We start from the raw sequence: 16,479 nt of genomic DNA on the forward strand, positions 1-16,479 counted from the left end.
ACGGCATCCGATATCTTCAAACGCTGGCAATGCGTTTCTCCAGTAACTGGCCACAAGCACCTTATCCAGGGGAATTCGTGGTGCAGATGCCGTGTTGCTGGTTTAGGGAAAGCATACCTGCCCCTGTCAAAGGAGCGTCATGGTGCATGGCAGCTGTGCTGCAAGCTGCATGTATAAAAGGAGTTTGGGACGAACAAGAGCTTGGACCAAGCGTGTGACTACCATTTCCCTGGCATCACAATACACGGTAATCAACACCTACAGCCTACGTAACCATACGGTAAACCATCAACTCCATGCTGAACGTGCACACCAACTACATCATCGGCCTTTCCAAAGCCTTTCGCAATCAGGGCAGCACAGTCAATAGTGCTGACGGGCAGTACACTGCAACATGGGACGCCATCTGTGGGTCTGATTGACCTGACCGCCCTATTTGATTTTGTACGTTTGGCCGGACGTGCCACCCTCACGACGGCCTGGGGACACGATACCGTTGCGCTGGTGATACTCATCATCAACAACACGCACGTGCCCGAGAATCCTATTGACCACAGCAGAATTCGCAGATGTTTATGTGTAGTGTCTCTGACTTGCGCACCATGTTAGCATTTCAATGTCCGGCGACCAGACACACGCGGCCACCGCGCAAGTCCTCGAGGCACGAACCAGCTGTGCGAGGGAGCACGCGCTGAAGCAACACAATAGGCTGGCTTTCGGTAGCTAGAATTGTAGGTGTGTGCAGCACGCAGCAATATGGACGTCAAGCCTGGAGGTGGCGCAGGCGTCGCCGACGCAGCGGCAGAAACCGGCACCCCACGTACATCTTCAATAGCTGACAGCCAGGATGCTGCGCCGCCACCAGCAAACCCGAAGCCCAAGCGTATCCGACCGAAGCAGGTGCCGCTCGGCACCTTAATCGGCCAACTGCAAGGCGTGCTAACGCTCAAACAGAAGCATGTGGACGAGCTACGCTCTGTCCATGAGCAGCTCCAGGCGCGCGCAACAACGGCGCAGACGCTGGTGCGCAACGCAGAGCAGCTCATTCTGCTGGGGGAGCTGCTGGCGGAAAGCGGTGGTGGCGCGTCCGCGGCCACGGCCACCGCCGCCGCCGCCGCAGCCACTGCCCGCGCACAGAGCACGTCTGATAGTTTGGATGAGCTGCAGCAGTACAAGCAAGAGCTTGAGGCCGAGGCGGCGCCGCCCGCGCCAGGGACGGCGGGCGCCCCCGCGCTGCTGCCGCTCAACTGGAGCCCCGCTGCTGCCGCGGCGGCGTCCAATGGCAGCGTCTCCTCTGAAGATCTTAGGAGCCACCTGAAATCGTATGTGCAATCATGCAGCCCCCTGATAAGGTGCGCTCTGGGGCCGGCTCCAATCCTCTAACACTGCAACAAGGCATGCTTTCCCTCTGGCACGTGGAGCCCGCCGCTAGCCCCAGTGGTTCTTTGTCTGCAGCGCGAGCGTGCTGAAGACGCCGCGCGCCCCCGCGCCTCCGCGCCCCCCTCCTGCCGCAGCCGCGTGCGCGACGGCGCGCCGGACGCCGCGGCCTGCGCGGCTGAGCTGGAGCGGCTGCGAAGCGAGCTGCTCCAGCAGATGGCGCTGGCCCTGGTCGCGCGCGCCCCACAGGCCACGCCCCCAGTGGATGTTTGGCTGCGCCCACTCGACAGGCCGCCAACCCCCAGCGCCTCCGCGCGCGGCGACGAAGCCGGGGGCACAGACGAGCGCACGGGCAGCAGCGGCGGTGGCAGGCATGGGGCCGCTCGGGACGAGGCAGGGGAGGTCGACGGACGCAGCGGCGGCGGCGGCAGCGGACGCTCTGGTGCGGCGCCGGGGCCGCCCCCGCTGGCACACTGGGTGTGGGCCGTCAAGACTGGCCTGCGCCTAGACAGCGGCCAGGTGAGTGGGCGGAAGCCTAGGTGAGGGCGCTAGCTGGGGCGTATGCGAATGAACCAAAACTGCTGGCTTGCTGCCATGTGCTGTGTTGCGCGCCGCGCCTGCCATGTATGTCTGGGAGTGTGCATGTATGTGCATTCAGGCGAGCGAGCATACGGGTGGCATACAACTTGAGTGCACCGCGCCCTCATCAGCACGTTGCTTTGTGTGTGTGAACTCGCGCGCGCAGGTCTAAAACTGCATGATCACATACACATATGTCTGTGTGTACATACACATGTGTGTGTGTGTTTCTGCGTTCGCGTTTTGGTTTCACAGCTGCGATGCTTGCCCCACACATGCTTGTTGCATCAATCACCCCACTCACACACTCTCTCACACTCTCGCCCCCCGCACTCACAAACACACACAGGAGGTGATGGTGGACGCTCTGCTGGGAGCATGGCGCCGTCGCAACAAACAGGCCACCCAGCTGCGCGAGGCGCTGCTGCGACAGTGCTCTGAGAGCGACCCGCGGGACAGCGCAGAGCAGCAAGAACTTCTGTTGTCCCTGGACGCGGCTCAGGAGGCGTTCCTGGTGAACTATGCAGTGTGCATCTTAAGCTTTTACGGCGCTGTGCTGCGCGCCGAGCAGGTGCGCGCGTGACAAGCACCGGTACGCTTGAGGTTGTGATTAGTCAAGAGACGGGGCCCAGGGAGTGCATGCCTAGTGTGTGTGCGCATGTGCGTGTGTGCGCGTGTGCGTGTGTGTGTGTGCGCATGTGTGTATGTGCGTGCATGTGTGTGCATGTGCGTGCATGTGGCGCGTGCGTGTGTGTGTGTGTGTGTGTGCGTGTGTGTGTGTGTGTGTCTGTAGTGCATTGTATATGCGTGTGTGTGTGTGTGTGTTGACACATGCACGTACACATCCCTGCACATCAGTGACGTGCACCCTGGTGCGTGCCTGACAAGGGAGCCATGATTGCATTAGGATTGATGCCATGCAAAACGCCCTGTGCCCTCTTTCTTACATGTGGCCGCGCTCCCGCGTAGGTTGCCGCATGGATTGCGGCCGCGTGGCCCTTTGTGCCAAGCCTTGGCGCGCTGGACGAGGCACTGCAGGAGATACGGCGTGCGAAAGACGAACAAGCAAGCCTGGAGCGGGAGCCTCCCGCGTGATGATGGCCCTCTTGCTGCGTCAGCCCTGCGTGTGTACCTCTGAGGTATGGTTCTGCAAGCTGCCCCGCTGCCGGGCCCCTCTGTTTGGATGCAAGGCTCACTGCAACACGGCAACAGCGTTGGGCTTTGTCTGGGATTGTGATTTGTTGATGGTGTTGCTGCAATGGCAGGGCCGGGCCGTGGAGACCAACCATCGGCTGCAGCTTCAAGGTGCTGCTGTGCTGTTTGTATAACAACACCTGACTGCATGTATACTTTACACCCAGTGACTGCATAAATACTTTACACCCAAAGTTTAAAAAATCAGTCGGTTGTCGTCCAGGGATGGCTGAGCTTAAGGACCTCACTTGCATTTGAGGCCAAAGTTTTCTGTTCAAACGTCACAACATCTGGCGTTATTTTGAACTGCGAGCTGCCAGGACATCAGTGCTTATTCTTCGTGCAGCCTCCTGCCTCCAATCGCACGCGTGGCGCCGCGCTCTGCACCAAACTGCTGGTGTACTATGCCTTGGCTGCGACTGCGGTGGTGCCGATGCACGGCTGGACAAAACATAAATTGCTGCCGACGGCGAGCACGCCTTATTGCTGGCTACCATCAAATTCTCTATTTCTGCGCGATACGGCAGAGTTGTGCACACTGGCAGTCGTGCCGCCAAGATGCTACAAACATTACATCCTACTTGATACATCATGCACTGACGTCCGAGACGTGAAGCCGCCGGATAACACTACATGCTATTGTGTGCCAAGCACATGCACTGTTGCGGATGCTCCTTGTACCATGCCGTCCTTGCAGGCTCGCCTTTGTGCATTTCTGCTGGCCCTGGATTGATGGATGCATGGCAGGAGGGGCCATGCAATCACAACACTAGGTTTCTAATGTAATCATGTCATAGAGTGGAGTCGTGTTCACAAGGTGGTGTTGCAAGAGAGCGCAGCGCTCTCTGCATCTGATGCGCACAGCCAATCGCAGCAAGGTAAACTTGCACCAACACCAGAGCAGCGCGACGAGGCCCTGATCTCCGTGCACTGGGTGCAGCTCAACACTGCTGCGCCTGTCCTGCTGTTGGCCAGCCCCAGCGGGGGCGCGGGCGGCAGCCTCTGTCATTCCTGTTGATGGGCAGCCTGCAGTGCCTCCTCCAGCTGAGCCACCGCTGACATCAGCAGGCCGATGTCCCGCTGCGAAGACAGCCGGTGGTCTCCATCCTTTGCTACGGTCAGAACAACGTCGTCACCAGCCAGCTGACTCACCAGCCGCTGACCGACCTCGACGGGGACAACGTCATCCAGCGCGCCGTGCAAGATCCGCACAGGGCACCGCACGTCCAAGGATCCGGGCGCCTCGGGCAGCGCAAAGGCGCGCGCCTCCTCAAAGAACGCGAGGGAGACCTCGTCGGCGCCGGGAGCCACGTAATCGCTGCCGAGGTTGACGGCGCCGCCTGAAAGCAGTGCCTGCTGCTTGACCTCCCCGAGGCGGTCCCACAGCCGGTCGGCGAGGCTGACCGCGGGCGCGACAAGGACGAGGGCCGCGACGCGGGTGGGGCGCTGGAGGGCCGCGTGGAGTGCCAGTAGGCCGCCCATGGACGAGCCTGGGGCGAGGGGCGTGGCCGGCCGCCGGGGCAGGGGAGCAGATGTTCAGCGGGGCAGAAAGCATACAACAGTCAACAGAGGTGACAGCCGGCTCGCACAGGTGAGGGGCAAAGGCGGCCGCTGCTGCCGCCGCCGCGCGCCCTTGCGGCAGGGCCCGCAGCCCCCGTGGTGCGCACCCACGACGACGAGGGGCGCCGCCTCGTCCGTGAGGCTGTCCACCGCCAGCAAGGCGTCGCGGAACCAGTCCCCCAGGTGAGTGCCGGCGAAGGTTCCGGATGACAGGCCGTGGCCAGTGTAGTCAAACCTGGTGATGTCAGCGTGGCGGGGTCGCGCCGAGTGCCGCTTGTGCCGCGAGAATGAAACCTCCACAACTCAAGTGAAGACGCTGTTCTAGGGCGCACCATCGGCATGCTGTTGCTCGGGGCAAGGAATGCTTGCACGCAGACAGCAGGGTCGGGCACGGCCGCCCCACTCGGGCGCACCACCGTCCGCGAGCAAACACGCGTGGATACGTGAGCTGGCGAGCTCGCACTTCGGTCTCGTGCCTGCCTGGTGTAGCTGCAGTGAGGCAGCTTCTCTTTCACATAGCTTTCAAGGGCGACGGCCTTGGTCCTGCGGCGCAAGGGGCCCGTAGATCATTGAGAAGGGCGTAAGTGACAGCGAGCGAGGGCAATGACGTGGCTGAGTGGGGGGGGGCTCAGACGACACGTGCGCCTGTTTGACCAGCCGGCTATGCTTGCGGCCGCGTAGAGCCGCTGAGTCTATAGCGAACGCATGAAGGCTTACCCTTGCATGTTGCTCAGGAGGCCCGGAAAGAAGATTACCCCGGTCTTGACCGGTGGCGCGCCAGCATGCCGCACGTAGGCAATGCGGCTGCCCCCCGCTCCAAGCAAGAAAGATGCCTTCGCCATCGCTGACGCACAAGAACGAATGTGCACTCGCTTCTATCTACCTTGTAGTGCTGAGCACTTGATTCTGTGATCTCGTGGCGTGCGAAGAGATCGGAGCCTGCGATCTGCTGGCCTGGACTTACTACAGTACTTTAATGGACACATCGTATGGTGGTCGCGTTTGCAAATGGCTCAAATTACCTTGACGCCAGTGATGGACTTCACCAAACGGCGAGCATACTCAACTGCTCACCCGGCGGCATGCTGGGTTGCGAGGCGGGAAGCGCACTGCGGTGTGCCGTGCGGCAGCGGACACACCCCTCAGCCATATACTACCGTCCATATGCATGTGCCCAGCTGCAGCAACGTACCTTGCAGACCCCACTATTGCCTTGCAGTGGGGGCCAGGCTTGCTGAAGCAGTGACGTGCGCCAGCAAACAAGCTGCAAATGGTCGATTGCTCCTTTCCGTTCATGGCCACAGCTCGCCCAACGCGTCCGTGAAAGTGGATCCCCCCTACACTTCACATCACACCTGCTACTGGGCGGCTTGCACCGTCTGCTAAGACGGGCTGCTTTGCTCTGCGCTTTGGCGACAAGTCCCGTGTGCCGTTTGAAGTGGGCCGCTGAGTCCGCACTCACGTGAGTGGAGACACTGTGAGGCTGAGTTGATTGATGGCAATAACATCTGTGAGGCAGCGCAACAGAGCAGGCTCATGCCGCGCCCATGGCTTGCGGCAGTCGGAAGGGCCCTGCACACCCAAAGCAAAGCATGACAGGCGACACTGGGCAGCGACGAATGGCAGCGGACACATCATGTTGGAAAGTCCCGCACCTTGAGCTTGCAGATTGGATTTTTGGTATGCTTTTAATACACTGCAGTATTCTTCGCGAAAAACGCCAGCTGCACGCCCTCGTGTCTCAACCTCGGTGCTCATCTGCCCTGTACTGCGGGCTACGTGACCAGTTCAGACTGCAAACATGCATATGCAAGCCTGCATGGGCACTCCGTCGTGCAGAGGTGTTGCACGGCCTCTGGTGCTGCAGCATCGAGCACTCGGCCACAGAAATGCCGCACGCTGTGCTGCTGGGGCGAGCAGCCCGACAAGCAGCATGGACATGTGGATGCCACTCCCTGAGATTGACGTTGATGTGCCCATGAGCAGCAGCAGCAGCGGCGGCAGCAGCAGGGGCAGCGCCAGAAGGGGTGCTGCCACCACCACCAGCGGCGCATCGGGCGCCGGCATGGACAGGCGGGCAGACGCGGCCGCGGCCGCCGGCGGACGGCCAGGCAGCGCCCCCCTCGCAAGCAGCAGCAACGCCCCCAGCAGCAGCAGCGCCGGCGGCGGCAGCGGCGTGACAGGCGACGCCGCGCCCCGCGGCCACGGCGGCCGCGACGCCTCGCTGCTGTCCCTGGAGGAGCAGGAGCGGGAGCTGCAGGCGGTCTCCACCGCGCTGCCCCGCACGGAGGCGCGCCTGGAGACGCTCGCGCTGTGGGTTGGCGCGGCCGTCGCGTTTGGCGGCGGCGTCTGGCACTTCCTCGGCCCCGAGAAGGGCCAGGAGTTTTTCGCTGGTTACCTGCTGGAGCAGTCGCTGTCCATCGACAACCTGTTCGTGTTCGTCCTCGTCTTCAACTACTTCAAGACCCCGCCCTCGGTGCAGCCCAAGGTGCTCAGCTACGGCATCGCCACGGCCGCGGTGCTGCGCCTGGTTATGATCCTGGCCGGGACCGAGCTTGTGGAGCACTTTGAGCCGGCGCTGCTGCTGTTCGCGGTTGTGCTGCTGTGGAGTGCGTACGGGCTGCTGGTCGGGGGCGACGAGGGCGAGGAGGACCTGAGTGACAACAAGGTGGGTCCAAAGAGGCCCGCGGGGCGCAGCTGCCGGGCTGGTGCAGCTGCTGGGCGGCTGCACCAAGCGGCGGCGCCATGGGGGGAGAGTTCTGCTCGGCGTCGTGTGCGCCGAGGTGTCGCCTACTTATGGGTCGCGGCTCAACACATTGGGTTGCGGAGGGGTGATGGGCGCAAAGATTGTGTTGTTGCAGAACGGCATTGCTGGCTGTGCACGAGCACCCCGAAAGCACCCCTGGCTGCTGCATGCTTTCATGCGTGCCAGCATTTCTGCAGCACGCGGGTTGACCCAGGTGTGCCTCGCGACCCGGCCGGAATTACATCGCGTGCCAGACCCCCTTGCCAGACTGCAACCCCTCCCCCGTCCAAACCCGCCCGCATCCTCTGGACTTTCGCCCCGCAGATCGTGAAGCTCTGCAGGAAGCTGCTGCCCGTCTCAGACCACTACGACGGCGACAAGTTCTTCACCACCGCGCCGCCGCCCTCGCCGGGCGCCGCCGCGGTCCGCGTCGCGACGCCGCTCCTGCTGACCCTGGCCGTCATCGAGATATCCGATGTCGTGTTCGCCGTCGACTCGATCCCCGCTGTCTTCGGCGTCACGCTCGACCCCTTCATCGTCTACACCTCAAACCTCTTTGCCATCATGAGCCTGCGGTCCCTCTACGCGTTCGTGTCCACGGTCATGACCGAGATGCGGTTTTTGGACAAGGCCGTCGCGCTGGTGCTCGCCTTCATCGGCGGCAAGATGATCGCCGAGTTTGGCGGCGTGGCGGTGCCGACGGACGTGAGCCTGCTGGTGGTGGGCGGCGTGCTCGGCGGCGGCGTCGCGGCGAGCTTCGCGCTGCCCGAGGCGAAGGAGGAGGCGCGGTGAGACGGCTGGGTGCGCTCCTGTGCTCCCGGCGCGTCGCGCGCTGGCGGCGGCGCGGCGGGGCGGCGGCCGGAGCGGCCGCGCCCGCAGCGGCGGCGGCGTGCCAGTGCGCCCTTCAGCGGGCGTGTCCGGGATGCCCCAGGACTCGGAAATCTCTATTCATCGCGGCACTCAAGTCTTCGGCTTGTTGGGGCGCATACTCAGCCGCCATCCCTTCCTCTGCCCCCGTCTGGTGCCCGCCCCGGCTTGAACCTCCAGCCACTGCTGCTTGCGGTCAGACCCTGATTCCTGACGCCTGACAAATTGCTTTGTTGCGCAGCGCACCATGGCAGCGCATGCAGAGGCCGGCGGCACGCTTCCCTGTGAGCGGCCGCCTTCGATCTGGGGCTTGGCACTGCGTGCGCACGCGCGCACAGTCGGTGCCGCAATTTTGCGTGCCTCTTGACTGGCGGCGCTGCCCTGGCGGCGTCCGCATTATTGACCATCGGCAGCAGCAGGAGCAGCAGCAGCAACAGCAGCAATATCCGGCACGGCTGCAGGCAGCGGGTCGCCATGCCCCTGCCACGTTTTTGGACCCCCATCTTTTCGGAACGCACAGCCTCAGCCAGCCAAGCGGCCACAAGCGAATTGAGTGCCTGCTGCACGAGCCTGACCGTTGAATGTACCAAACCCCGCCGCGCCCTTCACGCGCGACACCCGCCCGCGCGGCACCCGCGGCGGTCCCCGCCGCCCCTTGTGCGGCCGGCGCCGGCGCAGGGCAGATCCCTGCCGCCGGCCCGTTGCTGGCTGCTGCTTGAGATGTGCGCCCCTGAGCCATTCCCATGTGTTTGGCAGCCTGGTTGTTGGTTGTCGGTGCTGGCTTATACGTCGCCCCATGTGAACCCCCTGCGTTGCACGCGAACATCCCACCCCGCCGCGCACATGTCTGCAAGCGCGTGGCGTTTGTTGGCAGCCCCGAAGGTCCTATGCTACTTGCGCCCCTGCATTCCGTAAGCGCTGGGTCATGCGCTGCTGCATCAAGCCGCGCCAGCTGTGCGCCTGTCTTCTTGTCCCACGGGTGCTCCTGCTCTGCATTTATGATACTCAACGGATGCCTGCGCTTGTAATGCCAAGACATAGTGTGACTCTGCGTGTTCCGGGGTGGTTGGGAAAGTTTCAGAGGGTCCAAGGGCGCGGGAGGGCGGGGCCGGTTGGCGGCTGCTTGTGGCAGCTGTTTCGCGGGAGCTTGGGGGTGCGGGCCGCCGGTTTGCGATGTCGCAGGCCGGGGACCGACGCTTCCACCATGCCGGGGGCGCAGAGCGCGGCGCGCGAAGAAGCAGAGCCGCGCGGGCGCATTTTGTGCGGATGCGGGCAGGCCGGGAGCGCCTGGCCAGCAGCGTGGTGGATAAGCCATGCGGAAACCCCACCAGTTGGGGTGACGGCGTCGGCACGCGAGCGACGGTCCATCCCACAAATGCACGCCCGGGCCGCTGTGAATGCAATGGCATTGGTCACCAGCGGCAAGGGGGTGCCGGAAGATCAAATTGTAGTCCCCAAAAGCCAGGGCGCCAGCGTCTGTGCGGGCAGAGCGCTTTTGAGCGACCCGTTGCCCCGTCTTGGGTGGGGCCGCGCCCAGCTGTGAAGCTGGGCTTCGGGAAAAAGCTCGCCAGCTCTGCCGTGCGCGCGGCACCCGCTCCGTCCTGCCGCCGCCGCCCATGGGCGCCGCCCGCGTAGCTGGGCCAAGAGGAGGCCGCGCGGTGAGGCCGCGCGGCCTGGTCAGTAGCGCCCGCGCCGCCGCCGCCGCCAGAAGAGCAGCCTCCTCGGCCCGGCTGCCGCGGCCCCCGCAACACGCAAACGAAGGCGCCCGCCCGCGCCCATGCTGGCGGCCGGCCAGCGCGCCGCGCCGCGCCGCGCCGCACGGAGGCGGCGGCCGGCCGAAGTCACCACCAGCGCAGGTGCAGGTTGGCCCTGTTTTGCAGCGCGAGCTTGTGGAGGTCGTCACGCTTCTGCCGCGCGGCGCCGCGCTTCTGGTACGCCAGCAGCAACTCCAGCGCGAGGCACTCTGCAAAGGCGCCCTTGCTCGACTTCTTGCGCGCCTCGGCGGCGCGCACCAGCCAATGCAGGGCGAGGCTGCGGCCCTTGGGGGGTGGCAAGTAGTGTGCGGAGAGGCGCGGGTGCATCGAGCGCGAGAGTTGGAGGAGGGGAGGGGAGGGGCCGATGCTGGGTGGGGATAGAGAGGCTTTGCTTGAGGGTTATGCGAGGAAAACAGCGCGGCATGCGCCCAAAGTCCAGGGGCGCCGCCGAGGGCGGCCGCCGCAGCCAAGGCGACCGTCTTGCCGAGCAGCGCCGCCAGCCGCAGCCCCAGCGGCTGGCTGCCCCAGCCACTGGCGGCCACGACCCCCGGCTCCCTGCATGCCACCCTGGAATGAAGAGTTGCACCTTTTCAGAGGGCATGACACCGGGCACGTAGGTCGTTTTGGTGGCGGTGCGGATGGTGCGCACATCCAGATGCGGCGTCACGTTCTGCACGGCCTGGAGGGGGCGAAGGGGCGACCGGGGTCGGCGGCGGGTGCAGCGCGGGGCATGGCGCGCTGCCGCAGCCAAACGTGCGCTGCCGCTGCCGCTGCTGCTGCCGCTGCCACTGCCGCCGCAGCTGGCGCAGCCGCTCCCGCTGCCTGCGCAGGCGAGGGCTGCCGAGCTCCGGTCATTGTTCCGTCGGAGGCGTGCCGTTCAGCTGGTGGTCATGTGCTGACCGCTCGCTGCGCTCGGAGCACGAGCAATGCAGGCGTACGCACGGCAGCCGGCCGCCCCTGCCCGTCGGTCAGACTGTAATGGATGAGTCAAGATGCATGAGGTCAAACCCGCACCTGCAGCACCACCCTGACTGCGTCCGTACTAGCAGGGCCCCCGTCCTCGTACATCGCCGCGCTTGCCTCCCCCGCGGCCTCCGTGCCAGCCGCATCCTCGCCCTTGCCGGCCTTTTCTTTCTTCGGCCCTTGCTTTGTCTTGGTGGGTGGCCGGTAGGCCGCTGACTGCTGCAGCTGGTGCCACTTGCCGTGTGCAGGGAGAGCGCCGCTGCTGCCCCAGCTAGAAATGGCAGCCAGGCCGCCACCTCTGCTGGTGCTGGCGCTGCTGCTCATGCCTCTGCTGCAGCTGCAGTGACTAGGGTTGCTGGTGCTGCCGGCGTTGCCGCCGCTGGTGCTGCATGCCAGTGGGTCACTGCATGCTGCAGCACGCACAGCTGCTGCGACGCTCGCCTCCAAAGCGGGGCAGCCGCCACGGACGACCAACGTGGCTGCTATAAGACCATTGCTCAGCATTACTGCGGGGTGGGTAGGGGAGACACCCCGCAAGGCAGCGAAACGCTCTGTAAGAAAGCAGCAGGCAGCTTGTGATCTAGACGTGTTGGTACGGTTGTATACTGTGACGTGATGAAACCTTGGTGTATGTGCCAAACTTGCTTGCGTGTGAGGATGCTTGATGAGTGGCCACTCCAGTCACCCGTCTGGCCCTCGGAAGCTTGCTTTGCACTTGCAACTTCCGGATCTTTGCGCGCTCCTTGTGCAGCCAAGCCTACATTGAGCCGTTATATCTCGTTTCACTTGATTTCCTCCTATCACCATACGGCTGACGTCGTCTTACACCCGTTCCTGATTCGAGACTTGCTGCAGGACGCGCATCTTGCAAGAGACCCTTGCCACAGCGTGCAAGCACTTCACATTTATCTCGTGATGCAGCGCCTTCACCGTGGCAGCCCTTGTGCAGCGGGACGCGGATTCGCAAGCGGCGCGTTCGCCGCGCCGCAGAAATCATTCAATGCTGCTGTCTCCAACACCCGCCGCGCCCGCGCTGCGACTCCTGTGACGTCGGTCATCGCGCAGCAGCAGGACGCCGACGACAGCGCTGTCGCCCCCAGTACCAGTGGCAGCGACGCGGGCGCCGCGGCCGGCCCAGGCCTTGCGGCCGCCCAGCAGCAGCAGCAGCAGCAGCAGCTGGGGGGCCGCGTCGCGCGTTTCCGCGCCACCAAGCAGGCGGTTCAGGTCGTGCAGGAGCTGCAGTCTAGATCCCTGGCAGAGTACATGGCCCTGCCGGCCAGCCAATACTCAGTGCTAGACGCCCGCAAGGTGCGCCCAGGCCGGGGCCCTTGCAACGAGGGGGGGACAGCCATGGAGTGCGAGCGCACGTGTGAAGGGGATGGCGGGGTCGTGCTCTCCGCAGTCAGCGCACCCGCCCGCTGCACGCGCTGTGGTGGAGTGGTTGTGGGGTCTGGTGCGATGCGGTGTGGCGCCGCGTGGGTGTGCAACTCATGAGGGGGGATCGCGGAACGGCGTGACTGGGGTTGAGCGGCACGCGGCAGCACCGCCAAACCTCCTTGCCCACGTGCGCCCAGGCAACCTCAGAGCCCTTCCCGCCCACGCAATCTGTTTTATCATCTACACACGCATTCTTACACACGCATACTATCTCACGACTGCGCGCACGCGCGTACGAGCTCGCTTCCACTTCGTCATTCAACACAAACGCACGCTCACACGCATGCACACACACACACACACACACACACACACACACGCAAACACACATGCGCACACACACTTAGCACACACACGCACACACAGACACACTCACCATCACAACCGTATGTACATGAATACACACACTCACACATGTGTGTTCTATCCCACTCCTCTCTAGATCGAGCGTGTTGACGAGTCCACCTTCCGCTGCTACGTTGGCCAGCTCAGCTTCCTGGGCTTCAGCGTGGAGCCCGTCATCACCGTCAGCGTCTCCGTCGAGCCCCGGGGCTGCACGATCCGCCTGCTGTCCTGCCGCCTGCAGGGCAGCCGGCTCGTCGAGGAGGTCAACAACAAGTTCTCGGCGCAGATGACTAACGCGGTGGTGTGGGAGCCGACGGAAGATCCAGGCGCGAAGCAGATCTCCAGCAGCACGACCCTGTCGGTTGATGTGGAGGTTCCCGGCTGGCTGGTGCTGCCGACGTCTGCGGTGGAGGCCGCCGGCAGCGGCGTGATGGCGGCGACGCTCAACGCGATGGTGCCGTCGTTCTTGCGGCAGCTGGAGCGCGACTACGCGCTGTGGGCGTCGGGGGATACGTCGCGGCGGCCGCTGGGGGAGGGCATCCTGTGAGGCGCGCGGCGGGCGGGCGGGCCGCCTGGTCGATTGTTTTGCGGTGTCGGACGCGCAGTGGTAGGGGGGCCGAGACATTGGGTGCAGACATGCATTGCCAGCGCTAGTGGCTTTCGATGTAGAGAGGGTTCAGGCAGGGTCAGGTTGTCGTGAGAGGGGCAGGAAGCCCGTGCATGTACTTTGTTGAAGCAGCGAGGTGCTCGCAAGAGAACAGGTATGGACTGACTTCGGACAGGCCTGGCACCGTGCCACGTGGGCCACACGTGTGTTTTTCATTTCAGCCAATCTCTTTGGCAGTGGAGAGAGTGGAACGCACTGCACAATATGGCCTGCGCTTGACTGCTCTTCCCAGCTGAGATCCGGCGGGCATGCCTTGTAGGATCATTTGTAACGCTCAGAGCATTGCGTTGTTGATGCTGGGGCAGTTGTGGCACATGGGGTGTAGGGTGCACGTTTGCTCTGTCACTTCTTTACAAGCGGTTGTGGGCAGGCCTCGTTACAAGTGCCTTCACGTTTGCACCAACGCCTTCAAGCACGAAGCAGCCGCCGGCGCAGCTGCTGTCAGCCAGCAGCAGGCAGCGGGTTGAAACGCACGCATCTAAAGCAGACATGCGCCCAGCTCCGCACAACCATGGTGTGGCACCTGGGGGCATAATGCTGTGCCTGGGGCTTGGCTGGTTTGGCAGTGCCCAGGCAGCATGTGCAAGTTACATTTCAGCAGCCAAGGATTGTGGTGTCCCTGTCAGTGCAGGCTGCTGCTGCTGTCGTGCGCGCCAGTGCGCTGTGCCCTCAACTGGAAGTAATTGTACGCAATGAACAGATGGTTCTGCAGAACAATCAATTTCTGAGATGGCCAGATAGCATAGTGCAGCAGAAAAGCGGAGGCGCTCATACCAGCAGAGGGCTGGGCAGGCCGCCATCCAAATGGCCTGGTGTATCGACAGTTGGAGTGTTTGATTTTGAATGGCTGTATGGCCTGCATTCCAACAATGTGCATAAAGATTCCACAGGGTTCAAACCACAGGGTTCAAAGGCCAGCAAACCACCTGTAAATGCAGCGCCGCTCTGCAGCCAGCGTGGGGCGTTTTATGCTCGGGATACTGGCCGTGGCTGCAGCATTCTGCCACACCGACGCGTGGCGTCAGCGAGGGCACAACACTCACGTACAAGCTTTACTTGAGATCAAAGAGGTTCCCCAGGGCCAGCGCCGCCGCCACGCCGCCTAAGACGGAGGTGCTTACGATGAGGCCCCTGTTGTTGGGCGTGGTCGTCTTCTGGGCTGACACCTGCTTTGCGCCCAGGGACGACTGGAAGCCCTGGAAGGACTGGGACGCCGCCTGGAGTGACGACGACTGGGATGACGTGCCCGCCTGCAGGAAGCTGCCCTCGGCAACGCGGTAGGTCAGCATGCACTTGGACCAATCCGCGTCGTCCGAGGCGGCGCGCGTGAAGTCGAAAGTGACCGTGCCGTCGGGCTTGGCCGACACGACGCCGACGGGGTGCTGGGGGAAGGCTACTGCCGCCTGCGCTTTGCTGCCCTGGCCGATGGCGACGCCGGCGGAGGCAGGGCAGAGGGCCTTGAAGGCGGGCGCCACCGCCGGCGTGAGGGTGACGCTGGTGCCATCGATGGCGGCAGCAAGGTTGCCGCCGCAGTCATTGGCCCAGGTCAGCTGGTTGCAGGCCTCAGCACCGGGCCAGTGTATGAGCTCCAGGCGTGCGACTGCAACAAGTTTTGAGGGGGAGGGGGGCAAAGAGACACGAGCACAATCCATCATTGCCAGAGCTTACAACACAGCTTCCAATGCAGGGGGGGCAAACACGACAGCATCAATCCTAGTGACTGTGATGCTGGAGTTTGATGCATAGATCTCAGCCCCTGATCCTCATGTTGTGGCCCCCTTCTCACACTCCAAACACAAAACCCACGCTCAAGAACGCCCAACTCACTTTGAGGGGCGCTCTCTGCCTGCAACAGCTTGGTGCAGCGGCAGCGTGGCCCATCAGGCTTATGCCTGGCCGAGCAGCTGAACTGGAAGTCGTACCCTGTGCATTTCGCCTCGCACGCTGCCAGGGCCGCTTGGCAGGCAGCGCTTTTATCGGTGGCAGCTTGCGCCGTTTGCAGCAGCGCCGCCAGAACGAGGCCCAGCACAACAAGCTGCGCCGTGCGAGCCATTTCAAGCCCAGAAACCTGCTCGTAGGATACGTTTGCGTTGCGCCATGCAGATATGGAATCGGCCGCGAGCGGCGAGCAGTTGTTCCGTGGGATGCGATGGCCCAGGAGCCCGCTAATGCTGCGGCCCGCCCACCTTAAGGGACTCTAACAATCAAGGTTGTATTATAATGGCCTTGTTAGGCTTCATGCACGTCGTGTCTATCCGACGAGCGCGAAACTGCTGGTCGACCAATATCCCTATGGGGGGCCCGCGCTGTGAAATATATAAGCAGACACAACAGAATGGTAAATGTATAGTCTCAGCTCAAAGATGGAGCATGACCCTGCTGACCTTGGTGGCCGCTTTACGCCGTCCATGAGTCCAGCCCCTAGCTGAAGCTCCCTTGTATCACCCAGCAGTGCCTGCCAGGTTGCCGCAACGCAAGCTGGAGTTGGCGTCTTGCCCGCACCTTGTGATTACAAAAGTATTTGTGCACAACATCCACTTCAACACATGGCTGTCTTGATGGTTTTTTGAAGTGGGCTTGACGACGGTGAGTCAATCAGCGTCAAACCACATCTTGAATCTTCGCATTGAGGAATCCCCCAACAACGGGCTGACGGCACTCCGCACGTTCTGGCTGCCCTGCCTGCTGCCGCCTAGCTGTGTGCTGCTCGTCTCTTTCTTCAGCACCCCTGTTACCTGGTGTCGCCGGCACCATCTTTGATACGGCACTCCTCTCATTCAGGTTGGTCTTGCCCCCCTTGCGCTCCGAAGAACTGCTGCTGCTGCTGCTGCTGCTGCTGCTGCTGCTGCTGCTGCTGCTCTTCTGCAACCTCTGCACAATCCTGGGCCTTGACAGGCTGGGTCAGCTCAGCATTGTTCTCGGGCTCCTCTGCAGCTGGCCTCTGCTCGACGGCGGCTGTGCTTCCAGACCTGCTGGGATGTCTCTGATAG

At 63.1% G+C, this 16,479-nt stretch overlaps 6 protein-coding genes across 6 annotated transcripts; 3 read left to right on the plus strand and 3 right to left on the minus strand.

Moving 5' to 3' along the window:
• Positions 1-756: 756 nt before the first annotated feature.
• Positions 757-2,539, plus strand: MNEG_1690 (hypothetical protein; the record flags this gene model as incomplete). The annotated part of the gene is made up of 3 exons (XM_014049829.1): positions 757-1,352; positions 1,515-1,896; positions 2,306-2,539. The coding sequence occupies 3 exons, from the start codon at positions 757-759 to the stop codon at positions 2,537-2,539; spliced, it is 1,212 nt and encodes a 403-aa protein (XP_013905283.1).
• A 1,616-nt stretch (positions 2,540-4,155) lies between these two features.
• Positions 4,156-4,632, minus strand: MNEG_1691 (hypothetical protein; the record flags this gene model as incomplete). Its single annotated transcript, XM_014049830.1, has 1 exon — positions 4,156-4,632. The coding sequence occupies one exon, from the start codon at positions 4,630-4,632 to the stop codon at positions 4,156-4,158; it is 477 nt and encodes a 158-aa protein (XP_013905284.1).
• A 2,017-nt stretch (positions 4,633-6,649) lies between these two features.
• Positions 6,650-8,248, plus strand: MNEG_1692 (Inner membrane protein alx; the record flags this gene model as incomplete). The annotated part of the gene is made up of 2 exons (XM_014049831.1): positions 6,650-7,378; positions 7,781-8,248. The coding sequence occupies 2 exons, from the start codon at positions 6,650-6,652 to the stop codon at positions 8,246-8,248; spliced, it is 1,197 nt and encodes a 398-aa protein (XP_013905285.1).
• A 1,916-nt stretch (positions 8,249-10,164) lies between these two features.
• MNEG_1693 (Ribosomal protein S7) lies at positions 10,165-11,364 on the minus strand (the record flags this gene model as incomplete). The annotated part of the gene is made up of 3 exons (XM_014049832.1): positions 10,165-10,362; positions 10,664-10,756; positions 11,092-11,364. The coding sequence occupies 3 exons, from the start codon at positions 11,362-11,364 to the stop codon at positions 10,165-10,167; spliced, it is 564 nt and encodes a 187-aa protein (XP_013905286.1).
• A 591-nt stretch (positions 11,365-11,955) lies between these two features.
• On the plus strand, positions 11,956-13,369 carry MNEG_1694 (hypothetical protein; the record flags this gene model as incomplete). Its single annotated transcript, XM_014049833.1, has 2 exons — positions 11,956-12,348; positions 12,920-13,369. 2 exons carry the CDS (start codon positions 11,956-11,958, stop codon positions 13,367-13,369), a joined length of 843 nt encoding a protein of 280 aa, XP_013905287.1.
• Positions 13,370-14,541: 1,172 nt separating this feature from the next.
• Positions 14,542-15,141, minus strand: MNEG_1695 (hypothetical protein; the record flags this gene model as incomplete). Its single annotated transcript, XM_014049834.1, has 1 exon — positions 14,542-15,141. One exon carries the CDS (start codon positions 15,139-15,141, stop codon positions 14,542-14,544), a length of 600 nt encoding a protein of 199 aa, XP_013905288.1.
• Between the last annotated feature and the right edge of the window lie 1,338 nt (positions 15,142-16,479).

This window comes from Monoraphidium neglectum (assembly GCF_000611645.1).
Source record: "Monoraphidium neglectum strain SAG 48.87 unplaced genomic scaffold scaffold00175, whole genome shotgun sequence".
Taxonomy (NCBI): Eukaryota; Viridiplantae; Chlorophyta; class Chlorophyceae; order Sphaeropleales; family Selenastraceae; genus Monoraphidium; species Monoraphidium neglectum.